At 42.0% G+C, this 14,312-nt stretch overlaps 1 protein-coding gene across 1 annotated transcript in view; it reads right to left on the reverse strand.

The window, feature by feature from the left end:
* The window catches only part of TMC2 (transmembrane channel like 2), a 31,239-nt gene extending 17,798 nt beyond the window's left edge, over window positions 1-13,441 (reverse strand). The window contains exons 1-9 of the mRNA XM_062496882.1: window positions 13,396-13,441; window positions 13,044-13,091; window positions 10,742-11,099; window positions 9,885-10,034; window positions 7,576-7,666; window positions 6,571-6,652; window positions 6,199-6,305; window positions 4,297-4,395; window positions 904-1,046 (exon numbers count right to left, since the gene is read on the reverse strand). Coding sequence (XP_062352866.1) covers window positions 904-1,046; window positions 4,297-4,395; window positions 6,199-6,305; window positions 6,571-6,652; window positions 7,576-7,666; window positions 9,885-10,034; window positions 10,742-11,099; window positions 13,044-13,091; window positions 13,396-13,441 — 1,124 coding nt within the window. The remainder of the gene's footprint in view (window positions 1-903; window positions 1,047-4,296; window positions 4,396-6,198; window positions 6,306-6,570; window positions 6,653-7,575; window positions 7,667-9,884; window positions 10,035-10,741; window positions 11,100-13,043; window positions 13,092-13,395) is intronic.
* Between the last annotated feature and the right edge of the window lie 871 nt (window positions 13,442-14,312).

The following is a 14,312-nucleotide window of genomic DNA, read 5'->3' on the forward strand; positions in this document are numbered from 1 at the left end:
AATCCTTCTGTAAGTCCCCGTAGAGTTCCTAGCACTAGTCCCTCAAGGAAGGCAAGACAAGAGATGCTGCAATTTCATGGCAAATGTACAGCAAATCCCCATGTCCCACTCCAGCCAAAGGTTCAAGAAGCTCTTTCTGCTGCATGGCAATATGGCCTGTCTCAGCAAGCGATACAAATCCATGGTCTTTTCCTTTCTTCCAAGAAAAGGAAGACCTTTTCATGCCATGTCCTTCAGGCAGAGATAAAGGGGCTTATTTTTTTTTTCTTTTTAACTTTGCAGAGACCATTACAGCACTGACAAGTGCTTTGGCTGCATCCTAGTGCCCTGAGGATGTGGGAGTCTGACTGGTGTTTGGGGACAAGAGACACAGAAATTGTAGCCACTTTCAAACTCCACTGAATTGTTTAGGGACTGAACAAATACATTGTATTGTGTAGCACTTGGCTTTTTTCTGCAGCCCTTGGACTGTCTGTGGGACTCATGTTTATTTTGCAATGAAAGCTGCTAAAGGAACCTTTTCAAATATACTGCAAGGAAAATCCTCCTTCATGTACAAAATCTGCATGGTTGATGGCCCTGTGGTAATGTTGGAGGAAGGGTTAAAGAGATCTGGAGTGGAGGAGAAGGAAGAAGATGGCTGGAGTAGGAAGGGTTCAGAATAGTGCATGTGAGTACGCAGATGAGGCAGGGGAGTGCCCAGGTGCCTCCCTCCCACCAGATCCAGGGTGGTGGATGGGGAGGACGAGTGCATGAAAACAGCAGGCACATGCCCCTCTTTCCCCACATTCCCCCAGCCATCCAGCCAAGGCTGGACCAAGTCTGGGTGCCCATGGAGGGGAACCCAGCTGTGAAACACGTCTGGGTGGATTTTCAAGAGGGCACAATGTCAGCTGCACTTACGATCTTATAACAACCATCAGGCTGTAGCCGAACACGCTGATCCCAACCATGAAATATGCCATTGGCAGCCTGTATTTCAACCAGCCAATTGTCCTCTGGTTGTTGTAGTAGCCATAAAATAGTGCTGAGTATTTGATGTAGCCCTGAAGGTAAAGCAAAAACAATCCTGTGTAAGCTGTGCAGCTTTTCTGCAGGAAAGGGGTTTCTAGAGAAAACAGAAGATTTAAAACAAGGAAAATCAATTTGGAAAAGTTTTTAGGGTCTGGTTCTGTTTGCTGCCCTGGCACCTTTGAAAGCCATATTCTTAAGAGTTTATCTTCCTAAGAGAGGTAAGATGAGGGAGAATATATCAGAGGATAGTGGCTTAAAACTAAAATGTGGTTTTGATTCATCACTCTTTCATCCCTCCTAGAAAAACATCCTTATTCCTCTTTGTGTCTGTAGCCCACCTGCTTCTCTAAGCCAATAATCAAACACTCAGATCTTGTAGAAAAGCTGTAGCAAAGGGCCTTCCTACCATGATATGAAACTTTTCCTTTCAGGTAGGAGGCAGCTGATGCTCAATGCCTTGTGGATTTATTTCCTTTCACTGGTTGCCACCTGCAGAGCAAATATAACTAAAGAGTGAAATCAAAGCATTACTTTCCTGTGGAAAGCAGAGCTCAGACACAATATCAATCATGTTGTCTCAAGCAGATCTATTTTTTGCTGTGCAATCTGTTAAGCATTCAATGAGCGTGCAAATCACCTAATCTGCATTAGCAATCTCTCCCTGTTTTTCTGTCATATCTCATCCAAGTTGATGTGTATCACTGTGTTGGAACCCAGAAACAGTTACCACATTTACATCACTGCACACTGTACTCCTCTATTATTTTCTCCTTGTCTTTCAGCTCCTAAGTTAAGTGTACCTAGTCTGGCCATGATGGTTCAGCAAGCTCCCCTCTGTTTGGAAAGACTTAACTTGAAGCTTGTATCAGAGCCTGTGTAATGGAACTTGTCTAGAGACATTGAAAGGTTTACACATAAAGGGGCTTCTGGAGGCTGTCTAGCCAAGCCCACCACTCAAAGCAGAGCTAAGTGCAAAAGGAATTGTTGTGGCTCTGGGCTATGTCTAGCTGGGCTTTGAAAATCTCCAGGGATGGAGCTCCCACGACCTTTCTGGGCCTTTCTTCTTTCCGACCACCTTCGCTTGACCAATTAAACTAATTTCCCCCAAGACTTCAGGCTTTTTATTCCTAACCTAATAAAAGCTTTTCTACCCTCAGGTGCCACGGAAGCTGCATTTTTGCCCTGCACAAAGCACTGTGCCACAGGTCCAGGACCACTCTGTGTATTTCTACCAGTGTAGCTAGCCTGTGGCTGGCACACATGTGGCTGCCTGGGGCTTGTAGCCTGTGTAGACACACAATGTCTGCTGGAGAGGTGTGGTGGAAGAAAGCCTTGTCAAATATAGTGTCCCTGGAAAGTACAAGTGAAGTTTGTTTCTCAGATTGTAATTCCTAATCTTTGTCTTCTCGATTCATCAGATGCCAGGGACTGAAAAATTAGTTTCTCTGCTCGCATCATCCAGTATGTTATTTAAACTCCATTTGTGAGACATGGTGTCTGATGTCCAAGTGAGATTTATTCCTTTCTGCTCCTCTAGAAATCCATGATGTGACCTCTTTCCTGCCAAAGCATACGTTTCCCCAGCTCCTCTCTCCTGAAAGGTTTTTTTCAGGGTAATGGTATTGATTCTTCACTTATGCCTACTCTGATATATATTTCCCCCTGAACCTCTCCTGTGGAGAATGCTGGCATAAGCATCTATTCATTTTCAAAGGGCAAACCTCTGCACAGGGCTCTATTTGACATCTCCTGGCTGCAGAGAATGTTGGTGTACAATGTTTCCCCATAGCTGGAGATGCTTCTCGGGCTTGAATGATCTCTCCCTGATGTCATCCAGGAAGGGAATGGGTAATGATGGGGATCTGTTCAGAAGAGGGGTTCAGACAACCAACACCTCAGTGACAGCAGGAGAATGTAGATGTGTGCACCACACCAGAGGCAGGAGACTGGCAGGTCATGAGAGTAAGCTTTTCCTGGAATCATACAGCCTCATGCAGAAACAAGTTTCTTTAATGATAGGTCTATTATTTATGACCTCACAGAGAAAATCAGCAGTTGCGTTTTATCAACACTCCATCAGATTTTTTTTGTTTGTTTTGGGATTTTATTTTGTGCTTTATTTTAATTCTGGCTCAATGAGTTTAAATGCTATCTCTTGCATTTTTAAAGTGCACTGCTCAAATTAGCTTTTCATTCTTTACATTGCTAGTAAAAATGTTGCTAATTCACCTCTGAATTCTGGATTCTGGCAGTGGGGGGAAGGTGCTGGGAGAGGAAGAGTTGAAAGGATCCTCAGCAGACTATGGGGAGTTAAATGAAGACCTGGCCCTGGCAGATTCCTGGACACCAGTAAGTGAAGCCTTTCTAATTAAACTAGTTTAAATAATCCGTTTTGTTTTTTTTTTTTAAAGTAGCTTTCTGGTTTTAGTTCATTGTTTTTTATTTGGTTGGTTCAGTTTATTTATTTTTCTTTTAGCTCAAGGAAGTGAGCTAAGAAGTCCTTATGGAAGGACTGTAACATGTGGTCCTGTGCTTGTAGCATGTGGGCCAGTGCTGAAGCATTAAAAAAAATATTTCCAGAAGTAACTACTTTGAAAGTCAGATCCCAAGTCACTGGTTACATCCGAAAGTCTTCACTCCCTGCACATATATCTTTGCTTGGGCTGTCATCTAAAAACACTTAATCCCCTTGTCTTTAATTTTCAAAGTAACTGGGGTGGGAGGTGAATTAGTATTGCAGGCAAGCACCCAGAGATGGCTGGAAACTTGGGATTTTCCTTTGGGTGCAAGCCCTAAACTTTGGTTGTCACTTCAGGCTCATGCAAATATTTCAGAGGAACAGGGAGGGCAGGGAATGGGGAGCAATCCCCTTCCCAATCACTTTCAGTGGTCTGGCAAGGTACTCCCTGCTTGTGAATTGGTCTGCAACTTGAAGTCTCTACCTGGTTTGGAGCAGCTCCAGCCTTTCACCTGGGTGCTTGCTGCCTTTCCAGTTGGAAGCAAAATGGCTTTTTTGTCTACACACACGTCATGTACGCCAGTCAGCACATTTGTATATGGGGGTGGTTCAAATCTATAGGCAGGTGTCTGTACGTGGACATGCTGTTTTGGCCAGAAATCAGAGCACCCACAAATATTTTGTTGCAAAAAAATGCTTTCCAGACTTCTTCTGGAAGAAATAGGTGCTCCGCTGGTTTGTCTTAGAACAAATTCATCCTTCTAGCACCACTAGCTTCTGAGGGGTTTTAGGAGGTATTTTATGATTAACACTCATGTGCTTACCTCAAAATCCCAGAGAACTGAAAAATCCATAGCTGTTGCTTGTTCAGCCCGGGGTACAGTTTTCCTTGGCAAACTCCCATATGGCATTCCCATCAGGACCTGGAGAACATTAATAACAGTGATTCATATATACTACAAAACACCAAAGAGGTTTTTTTTCCTTAATGAGTCTATCTTGGTTTGCTTTTGGTTGGTTTTCCTTTTCTGTTGATTTTGAAATATATTTTATTTCTTAATGTTAGAGTAGCAGTTTAAAAAAAGCACTTAGCATTAATTTATAATTATTTAGTATTCATTATATATATATTCATATTTAGCACTAAGTATATTTATTAATGTACAGTATTAAATGTATTGTTAATATTTAGTATTCATTTCATGCAAATAACCAGAGGACCTCCCTTTCCCTGGTCACATCCATTGCACAGGAAATCATTTTTGGAGAAATTGTATCCTTCAGTGAACAGCTGCAGTTGAAATGTCCTTAGTTTAGCAAGGAGTTCTTTGCTTGAACTTCATGAGCCTAATGCAGTAAAGGGATTAGCTTCATCTATTTAGGCAGAACTCCTCCTCTGAGGAAAGTCAAGAGCACTGAGTCAAGCTTGAAGTATAATTTGTATTTTTGAGTCCTGAATCGAAAGATGTTCTCAAGGTGAGGTAAAGGCAATTAGGTTTGGGTAAGAAAAGGTAACAAAAAGATGCAAAGAATAGTTTTCATGGCACAGCCTGTCCTGATGGCACCATGCAAAGCAGGTCTTGCAGCTGGAGCAGCAGTCCAGACAGAGAATGCCAAGGGCTATGGAGAATTACTATATTTACAAGCTGACTGCTGCCTCTGCCAGAATATCTGATTAGTATTCATAGCCTAGAAAGGTCCTAGCATATCATCTATCACTTATTTTTTAGGGCCATCTAATTACAATCAAAATAATTTATGATTGAATGTTTATTGCCCAGCTACTCTCCGTATTGTAACAGCTCAGTAGGCAGTGAGTAACAGTGCTTCAGAAAGGAAAGCTCCTGCCGTATGCGTGGTTCATAACCAAACACATTCATATTGTTCAGTGCTAATGGTTATGTCTCCTCATCCTGGGAGGAAACAGAGCTTTCCCTTTCGATAGTGTGAGCAAGCACATTAAGGAGAACAAAAGCATGGTCCTCAGGAGACATTCTGCAGTGCATTTTTGCTCCATAAAATTCTGCATTGAACAGAACAGATGCCACTGTCTGTGGATTGCACAGCCTTTAAATACTGCACTGAGTAATTTAGCCAGAGCTGTAATGGCTACATTAAAAAAATTCTTCAATAAACGATCATATAAAGTTGGCTATGAGATCCTTTTCATTCTCCAAGATTGAGAAATAGAAAAACTAAAAATAAAACAATTGCTTGTGAATCATATGAAATGGAAGTATGAAAAAGGGTTATTTCCCAGGCAAGTGTTAGTTGGCAAAGTGCTGGGAAATTGTCCTTTCCCTGAGGGGTCGTGCCATAGCTGCTGCCCTATGGCCATGCCCCTCAGAGCTCCCAAAAGTGAGGGTATTTAATTATTTTCAGAGCACAATCCATTTCTTGTGGCTCTTGCAGAAAGGATCTTGTGCCTGGGACTGGAATGTCATGTTCTTCACTTTAGTCAAAATGTAAAACTGGCCTTGAATTAGATAGATTGCCGAGTCCCTGTTTCAGCTGCTGGATGGGCAGGCATAGCATTTATAGCATTTTATGTCTCCTGGTATCAATCTAACTTCTGCTCCTGTGTGTCAGTAAGTCTTTGTAAATAATTGTCCTCAGGCATTTCATTTTTCTAAAGCGATGCCTGTTTCAAGGCATTTGTCCTGTCAATGTCATGTTTGTGTCAAGCAAAGGGCAAGATATTACTGAAAGGAGAATTAAGCACTTACCTCTGGAATTATAACCAGTCCAAATATTAACCCAAAAAGGACAAGATTTACTCCATACATCCACCGCAGAAATATGAAGTAGGAAGCAACGGAGGAGCCAAAGTGACCTTAAAATGGAAGACATTTCACGGTTAGGAGTTTAGGAGGGTTAAACTATCCTCAGCAACCCTTTGCCCTCAGGTCTCCCCAATGTTTCCCATGAGCCTCCCAACAGTCCTCACAATTGCTGCCAGGGGGTCTGTGCTTCTTGTTTGGCACTGATGCCCAGGTTGAGTGGAGACTGTGGACCAGGAAGCTGGAACACTGTTTGTGTGAAAGACAAGGCTATCTTAGAAAATGTCCCACTGCCAGCACACAGCACCTTCAACTTACTCTCCACTTCCTTTATCTTCATCTCCCAGGGAATGCACTGAGTTTTAAAATTCTCAAAGTCTCTCTTGAATTTCACCCATTTCTGAAACAAGACAACATTGCAGTGAGAAAAGAGGTGTGAAGAGGGGGCTTCTCTGAAGCAGGGCTTTCTAATATCAGTTTGGTAGCATGGTTAGGTGTGAGTGTAAAGTCCAAAGCATGAACTCTGTGCTGGATCTTATGTTTTGGACTATTTCAGAAACTCCCTTCAACAAAAAATCCACCTCCCCCCCCCAATTGTTCACATTTATGATTTGAGTTTTAAGAGTTTTAACCTTTCCAGGCTTTTAGAAAGCTGCAGTTATGCTATGGATTGATCAGATTATATAGGGGTAGAAAATTCAGACCTTGCTCTGCACTGAAAGAATTGTTTCAGAACAATCTCTATTTAAAACAAAATTTAGCTTGATAAAACACTGTTCTTGAATATTTCCTCACCAGGCCAGCAGCTAAATTCCCATCGATTTCATAATCTTAAGTCTGGCTCTGTTTTGCACTTCTCAGTATAATCTCCATGACAACATGCAACTTGGCTACCAACTTCAGTCTCAAAACACAGCCATCCTTCTCCCTGTTATCACCTCATCATTGGAGAAGATGAAATTTTACAAGACTAGGGGTAATACAATAGTTTGGCAGAGCTTCTTTCTGCTTTAGGGATATCTTTTCTCACCTATCAAGGTTTTGGAGATTGCAGCCAGAAAGCCATGGTTTTCCCTGATCCTGTAAACTCTCCCTTGCTTCAGGAAAGGTCACAATGAGGTTCAGGTTGGGATAAATTTCCCCCTGTTCTTTCTGCAATAGTCATAGATTTGAAGCCCACTAGTATTTTTTTTAATATGGGCAGGAAGTTTTATTCTGACTTCCTTGTGCCTGTTTCACAAAAGAGAGGTCAATAAATATAAAAATGTGCTGAATACATAACTGAGTATCCAAGCCTTGCCCTGACATCACTGTAGCACTTACCTTCGCCATCATCATCTTATATGCATACAACTTTTTGCCCTTTCCTTTTCCAAGAGCTCCTTCATACTTCTCTACAAAATCTTGTGCCTCCCTAATTGGAAAATAAGCAAGGTTATTAAAACAGCAAAGGGATCTTTAGCTTTTCACCCCTGCCTGCACCAGTGGGATAAGCAACCGTGCTCGTAGGAAGGTGGGGACTTGGTGTCTCTCCCCACCTGCTATCTGCTGGTCAGTTTCTGTGTCCTTTAGAGGTTAGACACCCACCCAGGACTAGCTTTCAGGTCCCTAAAGCACCCACATTCGTGTAGAGATGCTTTATATTAGCTTTAAGTGTTGTTAGTGCCCCAAATCTTGCTCCATGCTTCTCCCTGTGTGCAAACTAAAAGTGTGCCCATTTCTCTTGCTGCAGAGCTCTTTCAATCTGCATGCCTGTTATAATTTCTCTCTCCTGATGCATTGGTCAATAAAAAAACAATACTGCCTAGTGAAATAAACTCTAAGAGGATGCAGAGTTTCCTTTTATGAACACCTCCCAGGATAAACATAGAGATGTGCAAACAGCCTAAGGGGGTAATCACAGTGACAGAGGAATGAGTATGCTAGTCAGGAGTAAAATCAAGCTGCAAAATGGAATTAGTTTTACATTAGGATATCTAAGGGAACTACAGAGAAAATAGTCTAGGTAGATGCTGTTATGCTGAGTATGCTGAGCTTGTGAATAAAATTATATTGTATATTGTTGTTGCCAACAAGAAGAGATTAAATTTCAGGAGATGGGATGTTTTTTGCCATCCTAAGCCTGTGGGAAAGATGGAGTTCTCCTTGGTATAAATAGTTGGCTAGGTCAGCCTGTAACCTTGGGAAAATCACCTGTGACTTCATTTGCAAACCTAAAGGAAGATTTCTAAGTCTTGAACATATTGTTTTGCTCTCTTTGTGTTTTACATCCCTCTTCTGTGGGGATAATAATTTCTTCTTTCAGGGTTGAGTTTATGCAACCAAAAATATCTAATGAATGTAAAGCATGCTGATAGCCTTTCTGGAGACCCCTGCAGAAGCAACGCAACAGTTTTGTTTAGGTTCATTAGGTAGTGATGATTGCTATAGCTCAGAAATAAGATGAAAGTATGGAGGTACATTGTCAAACATGATCCTAAGTAGAGTTGCAGTCAGGATCCTACACCACAAGGAAAAAATGCATTAGAAATAACCCTGCTTTGCTCTTTTTTTTTTTGTTTTCTTACAGAAATTTGGAATTTTAGGGCCATAAGAATTTATTTGCTATGGGTTCAGGCTCATAACATAGCTGTGAGGTGGAAAAGCTGCTTTAACACAGTTGCCCTGCTACAGACCTTTACCCAGATTTTCAGAAATATTTGGCGGAGTTCACAATTCCTGAATTTGTTGGAAGATAGAACAGGTCTTGGCCTTCAGGGCATAAAAGAGAGAAGCAGAGACACATGGTGACTGTCAGCTGTCAGAGCACAGTCCCTGCAGCTCTGAGAAACCTCTCAGCAAGCACAAAGCAGGGGGATCACCACTCCCTGTGGGGCTGTGTCGGGTTTTAACATAGATGGGATTTTAGTTGAAAAGGAGATGTATGTGTGCTTTGCAATGCTATTTTGAAATCTCTCCTGCCAAGAAGGGTTTTCAGAGGTTCCTTGAACAGTAGAGCTGAGAGTTGAATCATTGCCCTGACAGGGCATAATGGTTTGTTATGAGCCATTCCCTGTCAACCTATAGGTTTTGATTTCTCTGGTCTGCTCTGCCCCACTGTCCCCCACTGCCCAGCACTAAGGGGTCTCTGCTGCTGCCTGACTTATTCCCACCTTCCCCAGGGGCTGAGTGGCAGATTTACCTTTGCTCCATAAACCTTTGAAAATAACACAGCATTTTTTCCAAGAAGCTGTATCTCAGGACTGCGCACTAACACAGCACTGTACTGCTCTGATTTCTGTCTAACAAAAGACATGAATAAGCAAGCCAGGGTGTGGAGTTTGCTTTAACAAGTAGACTGACTGTAGTGAGTCGTTTGGTTTTAAATACGAGGGTAGAATGTCCTGGCTGTGGGTATCAGTTGAACAGATTTGCACTTTGTCTGTTCTTTGGTTACAGAGGCTGAAAATCAGATTGCACATTTTAACTCTGATCATTTGAACCCAGACAGGCTGGCCAGGTTCTGCTGGTCACTTTTTCTGATACTATGGTATTACAGCAGCAGCAAATATGTAATTTCAAGGAAATACCAAGTGCATCTGACAACAGTCAGCAGAGACCCCAGGACTGGGGGGTTCCATTTTGATGGGTACCTGAGCACCGAGAGCTTCTTCACCATCCTCCAGGGCTTGTTCCTCATTGTGGAAATCAGTTTTTTCTTTTGCTCCACCTGCTCCTTCAGCATTGCGAGCTCCTCCTCTGACAGAGACTCCTCATCAGAGGAGTTGGAGGAAGAAGAAGTACTGGAAGACACATAAAATCAAGGACACAGAAAAACTCACAGGGATTTAGAGGAAAGGTCTTGCTTGGGGGAAGAAAGCTGCTGCTGGTCCTGGGGATTCCACTCCGATATGGGCACAGTGCCCCAACATCCCCTGGCTCAGTGCGATTCCCCTGCCCATCACTCTCACAGCAGGGCTGTTTCCAGCCAGGATAATGAGGGGGAATTTGAACCCCACTACAATTATCTTGCTTTGGGCCATATTTCAGCTACTGAACATTGCCTACAGCTACCAGAGCTAGAGATGGTTCTGGAAAAATAGTTTTCATGCCTTTATAACACAATGGAAGATATGGGAAGAAATTGAAGGTTGGGACTAGCAAGAAGAGGAAGAGACTTGAAAACACAAGGGATCCATTTTAACTTGAATGTTTCCATAGACCAAACAAAAAAACAAGTCTCCACACCCAAATTTCTCAAGGTACCTTTTTCAGGGGTGCTTTTCTACCCCTGACTGTAGGTACTAAGACTCTACTTCATGCTTAGACCTGATCCTGGTTGAGAACAGTTTAGTTTGTGGAATTTTACAGTTTTCCACTGTGCCTCTTTTAGGAGAGCAGGAATTTATTTGCAGTCTATTGGTTTTGCCATTCTGATCCATATGCCACTGGCATGTCAATATTGACGCCAGTCTGAACAAGGCACCATAGTCAAGGATTTTTTAATTACCTGTTTTTCCTGTCTTTCTTCTGTTTATTCTCCCCCTCCTTCCCTCTCTTCGTTGTTTTCTTTTCTTTGTTTCCTGACTCCTTTTGATCTTTGTTAGGAGCCATTTTGCCTCTGTCTTTCTTTTGGCTTCTTTCCTCTCTTGCCTTTTTTCCATCTCCATTTCTCCTTTGGTAATTTTTTCTCCTAGAAGCTCTGTTTTGTTGGCTGTCATTGTCTTCCTCTTTGCTTTCATCTTCTTCTTTGTCTTCTTTTTCTTCTATGTCTTTCTCTTGCTTTTTGCTTTGAAGTCTGCTTGCTCTGCCAGTTTCCCTGAGGGGTTGTTTGTTAGTTTTCTTCTTTTTGTTAGTTACTTCATCTTCTGCAAGTGATAAAAAACAATTACATTGGGAAATCCGTGCTGACAGAATAAAGATTCATCAGAAGATCGTGGGCAGCTAGGGCACCTGATGCAAACCCTGGCAAATTCAAAGAGCAGGTGCCTGTTGATCTTGTTGGGCTTTGTGTTGTGCCCTGTCCAAGAACCAGGTGGAATTCTTTGGTTGTGCAACTCCCTTTTAAGACAGCATGATTTAGCACATCCCTGTCTTATATGTGACCATAAGAAAACTGGAAATTCGTTACAAATGCAAAAGCCCATCCATCAGACAGCACAGACAGGTATCTCCCTGACCTGTAAACACATCAGAATAAAGGAAACAGAAATTGCAGCCTGTTACACAATGTGTAGTTTGCTTGTTGATGTGGTGTCCTTGAAAGTTGTTTACTTTTCAAGGCTGGGAATGGAGTTCTTCTATTTATAGAGAGAAAAGGCACAGCACAGGCAGAATCCAGTTTTCTTTCTCTGAGTTTTATTTATATTGGATGGTTTATATTCAGAGAAGAAAAAGACCAGATAGTCTCTGAGACACATTTCAATTCTTACTGGCATTGCAAACTAAAAACCTCCTCTTTCCAGGAGTCAGAAATGCTTCCAGCTTAAAGGATTGAAGTGGAGCATGATTTAATTACAGAATTTTATGGAAAGGGGGAAAAAAATTTCAAAAGCCCCCAGGTCTCTCTGTCTCTTTCATAATCAAGCATGTTAAAATGAATAGTAGGTTTTCCAGAGTATTCTGGCTTCTTATTTTCCAAAAACTTTGGCTGATGAAAGTAAAGAGTTGGAGATATTATAATGGAAGAAGGAAATTGTGAAGGAATGGGATCCAGAGTGTAAAATGAGTAGCCCAAAAGGTGAGAAAAATAGAAGCAAAAAAGAATTTTAGTATTAGCATTTTTGGTTTGGTGAAATGTTAGAAATTAATGACAAACAAATAGTTTCTGGGTTTTAGTGGTAAAAAATTAGTAGGCAGTTGCTGTTGCATTTGACACTGGGAATGAGAAGGAGCTTCCAAATAATTTCTCAGGAGCAATTATGCAGGTTTCAGTTACTATGTAATGGTCCATCTAAACTTTTGGTCAATCACCTAGATCAAAGGACCACCTGCTCTCTTTGGGAAAATGTTCATTTTGTATAGCTAATGATCTAGGTTTTTTTTTAAATTTGCAGCCTATCAAGTATTAGGTTAAATATGGAGCATTAATTTGTTACCTTTATTTTACTGCCTCTTTTGCCTATATGGAAAAGGTGGACATGATTTAAAAAAAAATAAAAAATCCCAGTAGTTTGCTGTTTACCTTTTCATATTCTATGAGCAATACAGGCTCGCTCAGTTGTGAACTGTTTTTGCAGTAACAACTACATTTGTATCACCTATCCACTGCTGTTATGATCTTACCTCCTAGCTCTCTCACTTTACATACACTATACATGCAGAGTTAAAGGTGTTGTTAATCCTGTCACAGTCTTTTCCCAATTTCCCTCACAGTCCTTAGTGTCCCTTCAACCCATTTTCATCTTTATCTTCTTGTGGCCATGATTAATGAAGATCCCAGTATATTATGGTCTAAGCAAGCATTACAGGGAAGGCAAGCAGGATTTCAGTATAGTGCAAAGCAGCCCCAGCCCTGCACAGGGTGGTGCTTTACTGTAGTGCCTGATTTACTAGGGGCTGACTCCCAAGGGGTGTGGGCTCTGACAGCCTCTGACTCTGGGAACATGGATAAAAGGTGACAGACTGCTTAAGAATGATGGTTTACTGTTATATTACTGTTATAAGTCAAACCCCAAGGGAAAATTCTGCTTGCTTGCAAGTAGCTCGTGAAAGAGTTTGTGTTGTAGAGGAAGTCATAAGTCAGAGAGAAAAAGAAAAGGTATCACCTCTTGTATTTCAAACAAGACCACATTTGTTAATCTCTACATTACCTTCACTCTCTGTGTCAGTTTCCACTTCTCCATCAAACTCTATTCCGGCTGCAAAACAAAGAACAAAGAGTTGTTTGCATTGGTTGCTGGAATGTGATGCTTTACACAGCTGACCCTTAAATTCCAGCTGAGCTTGGCAGAATATCCCTTATTGATTATAGAATTATACTCTTTCCCCACTGCAATGCTCTTAATATTTACTTTAGTCTGGCAGTCTGACAAAAGTCCCCTGCCAAAGCAAACTGAAATTGAAATCTTTGAGAGATGCAAGTGGTGTGTTCAGGAAGCCCCAAGAGGTTTAGTCAAGTATTTGGCAGCATGTGAACCAAAATGGTCTCACAGTGATACCAACCATCTTCCAGGATGACCTGTAGAGTACTTTTCTTTTTCTTCCCCATGGCAGCCTCCTGTCTATTGCCCAGGCACTGTAGCTGCTGTGCTGCACACACACCCCAGTCATACACAAGTTACTTCCTCTTCCAGTACCCATGTGCTCGTCTCCGTGGCATTGCAGACAGATGGGCACATCCAGCTGCCAGTGACCTCTTGTTCATGAGCCATAAGGACAGGGAGGGGTCGGAGAGGCAGGGAAAACCTGGGCTCTGCCTCAGCCTACCCAAACACTTTCCCGTCTTCTCCCTTCTCCCCATGAAAAAAGCACCTGTTGGCATTACATTGCATTTCATTATTTAAACATGAAGGAAAGCCCTTTGGTGGGTACTTGGTGGTGTCATATGAAACACAGACACAAGTCACGTCTGGTTCTGACATAAGCATGTGGCTGGAGGCTTTCAAAGGATCAATTTCCTTAATGCCATATTCTTTACTGACCTGCAACAATCTGTGTAACCCTGTTAGTCATTCTCCCGCATCTTATTAAATCTCTCAGCCAGTGCCTCTTGGGACACAGATGTGGGTCACCTTTTGTCCTCCATGCGTGTCCCTTGGAGGGGACTCATGAGCTAATAGATGCAGCAAGGAGTCAGGAGTCAGGATACCAGGATCTCTCTTTCCTTTGCTCCTCTATTCTGTGTGACCTTTGCATACTCATTGCACTTGCTGGTAAAATAGGATAGATTTTCCTTCTAGGTGCTCTGAGGCTTAATTAATTAATGTGAGACCCTCATTTGGAAAGTCCTTTAGAACCACTAAGTATTGTATTGCATTCTGCAGCTTGGAGTTTTTTAGTGGGCCAAGAATAGGTTTGTTTGAGTGATGTCCAGAGTAAAACCTGCACTGTCTGCCTCAGCTGTAGCTTCTGCAGAGAGC

This window comes from Cinclus cinclus, chromosome 1 (assembly GCF_963662255.1).
Source record: "Cinclus cinclus chromosome 1, bCinCin1.1, whole genome shotgun sequence".
In the NCBI taxonomy this organism is placed as follows: Eukaryota; Metazoa; Chordata; class Aves; order Passeriformes; family Cinclidae; genus Cinclus; species Cinclus cinclus.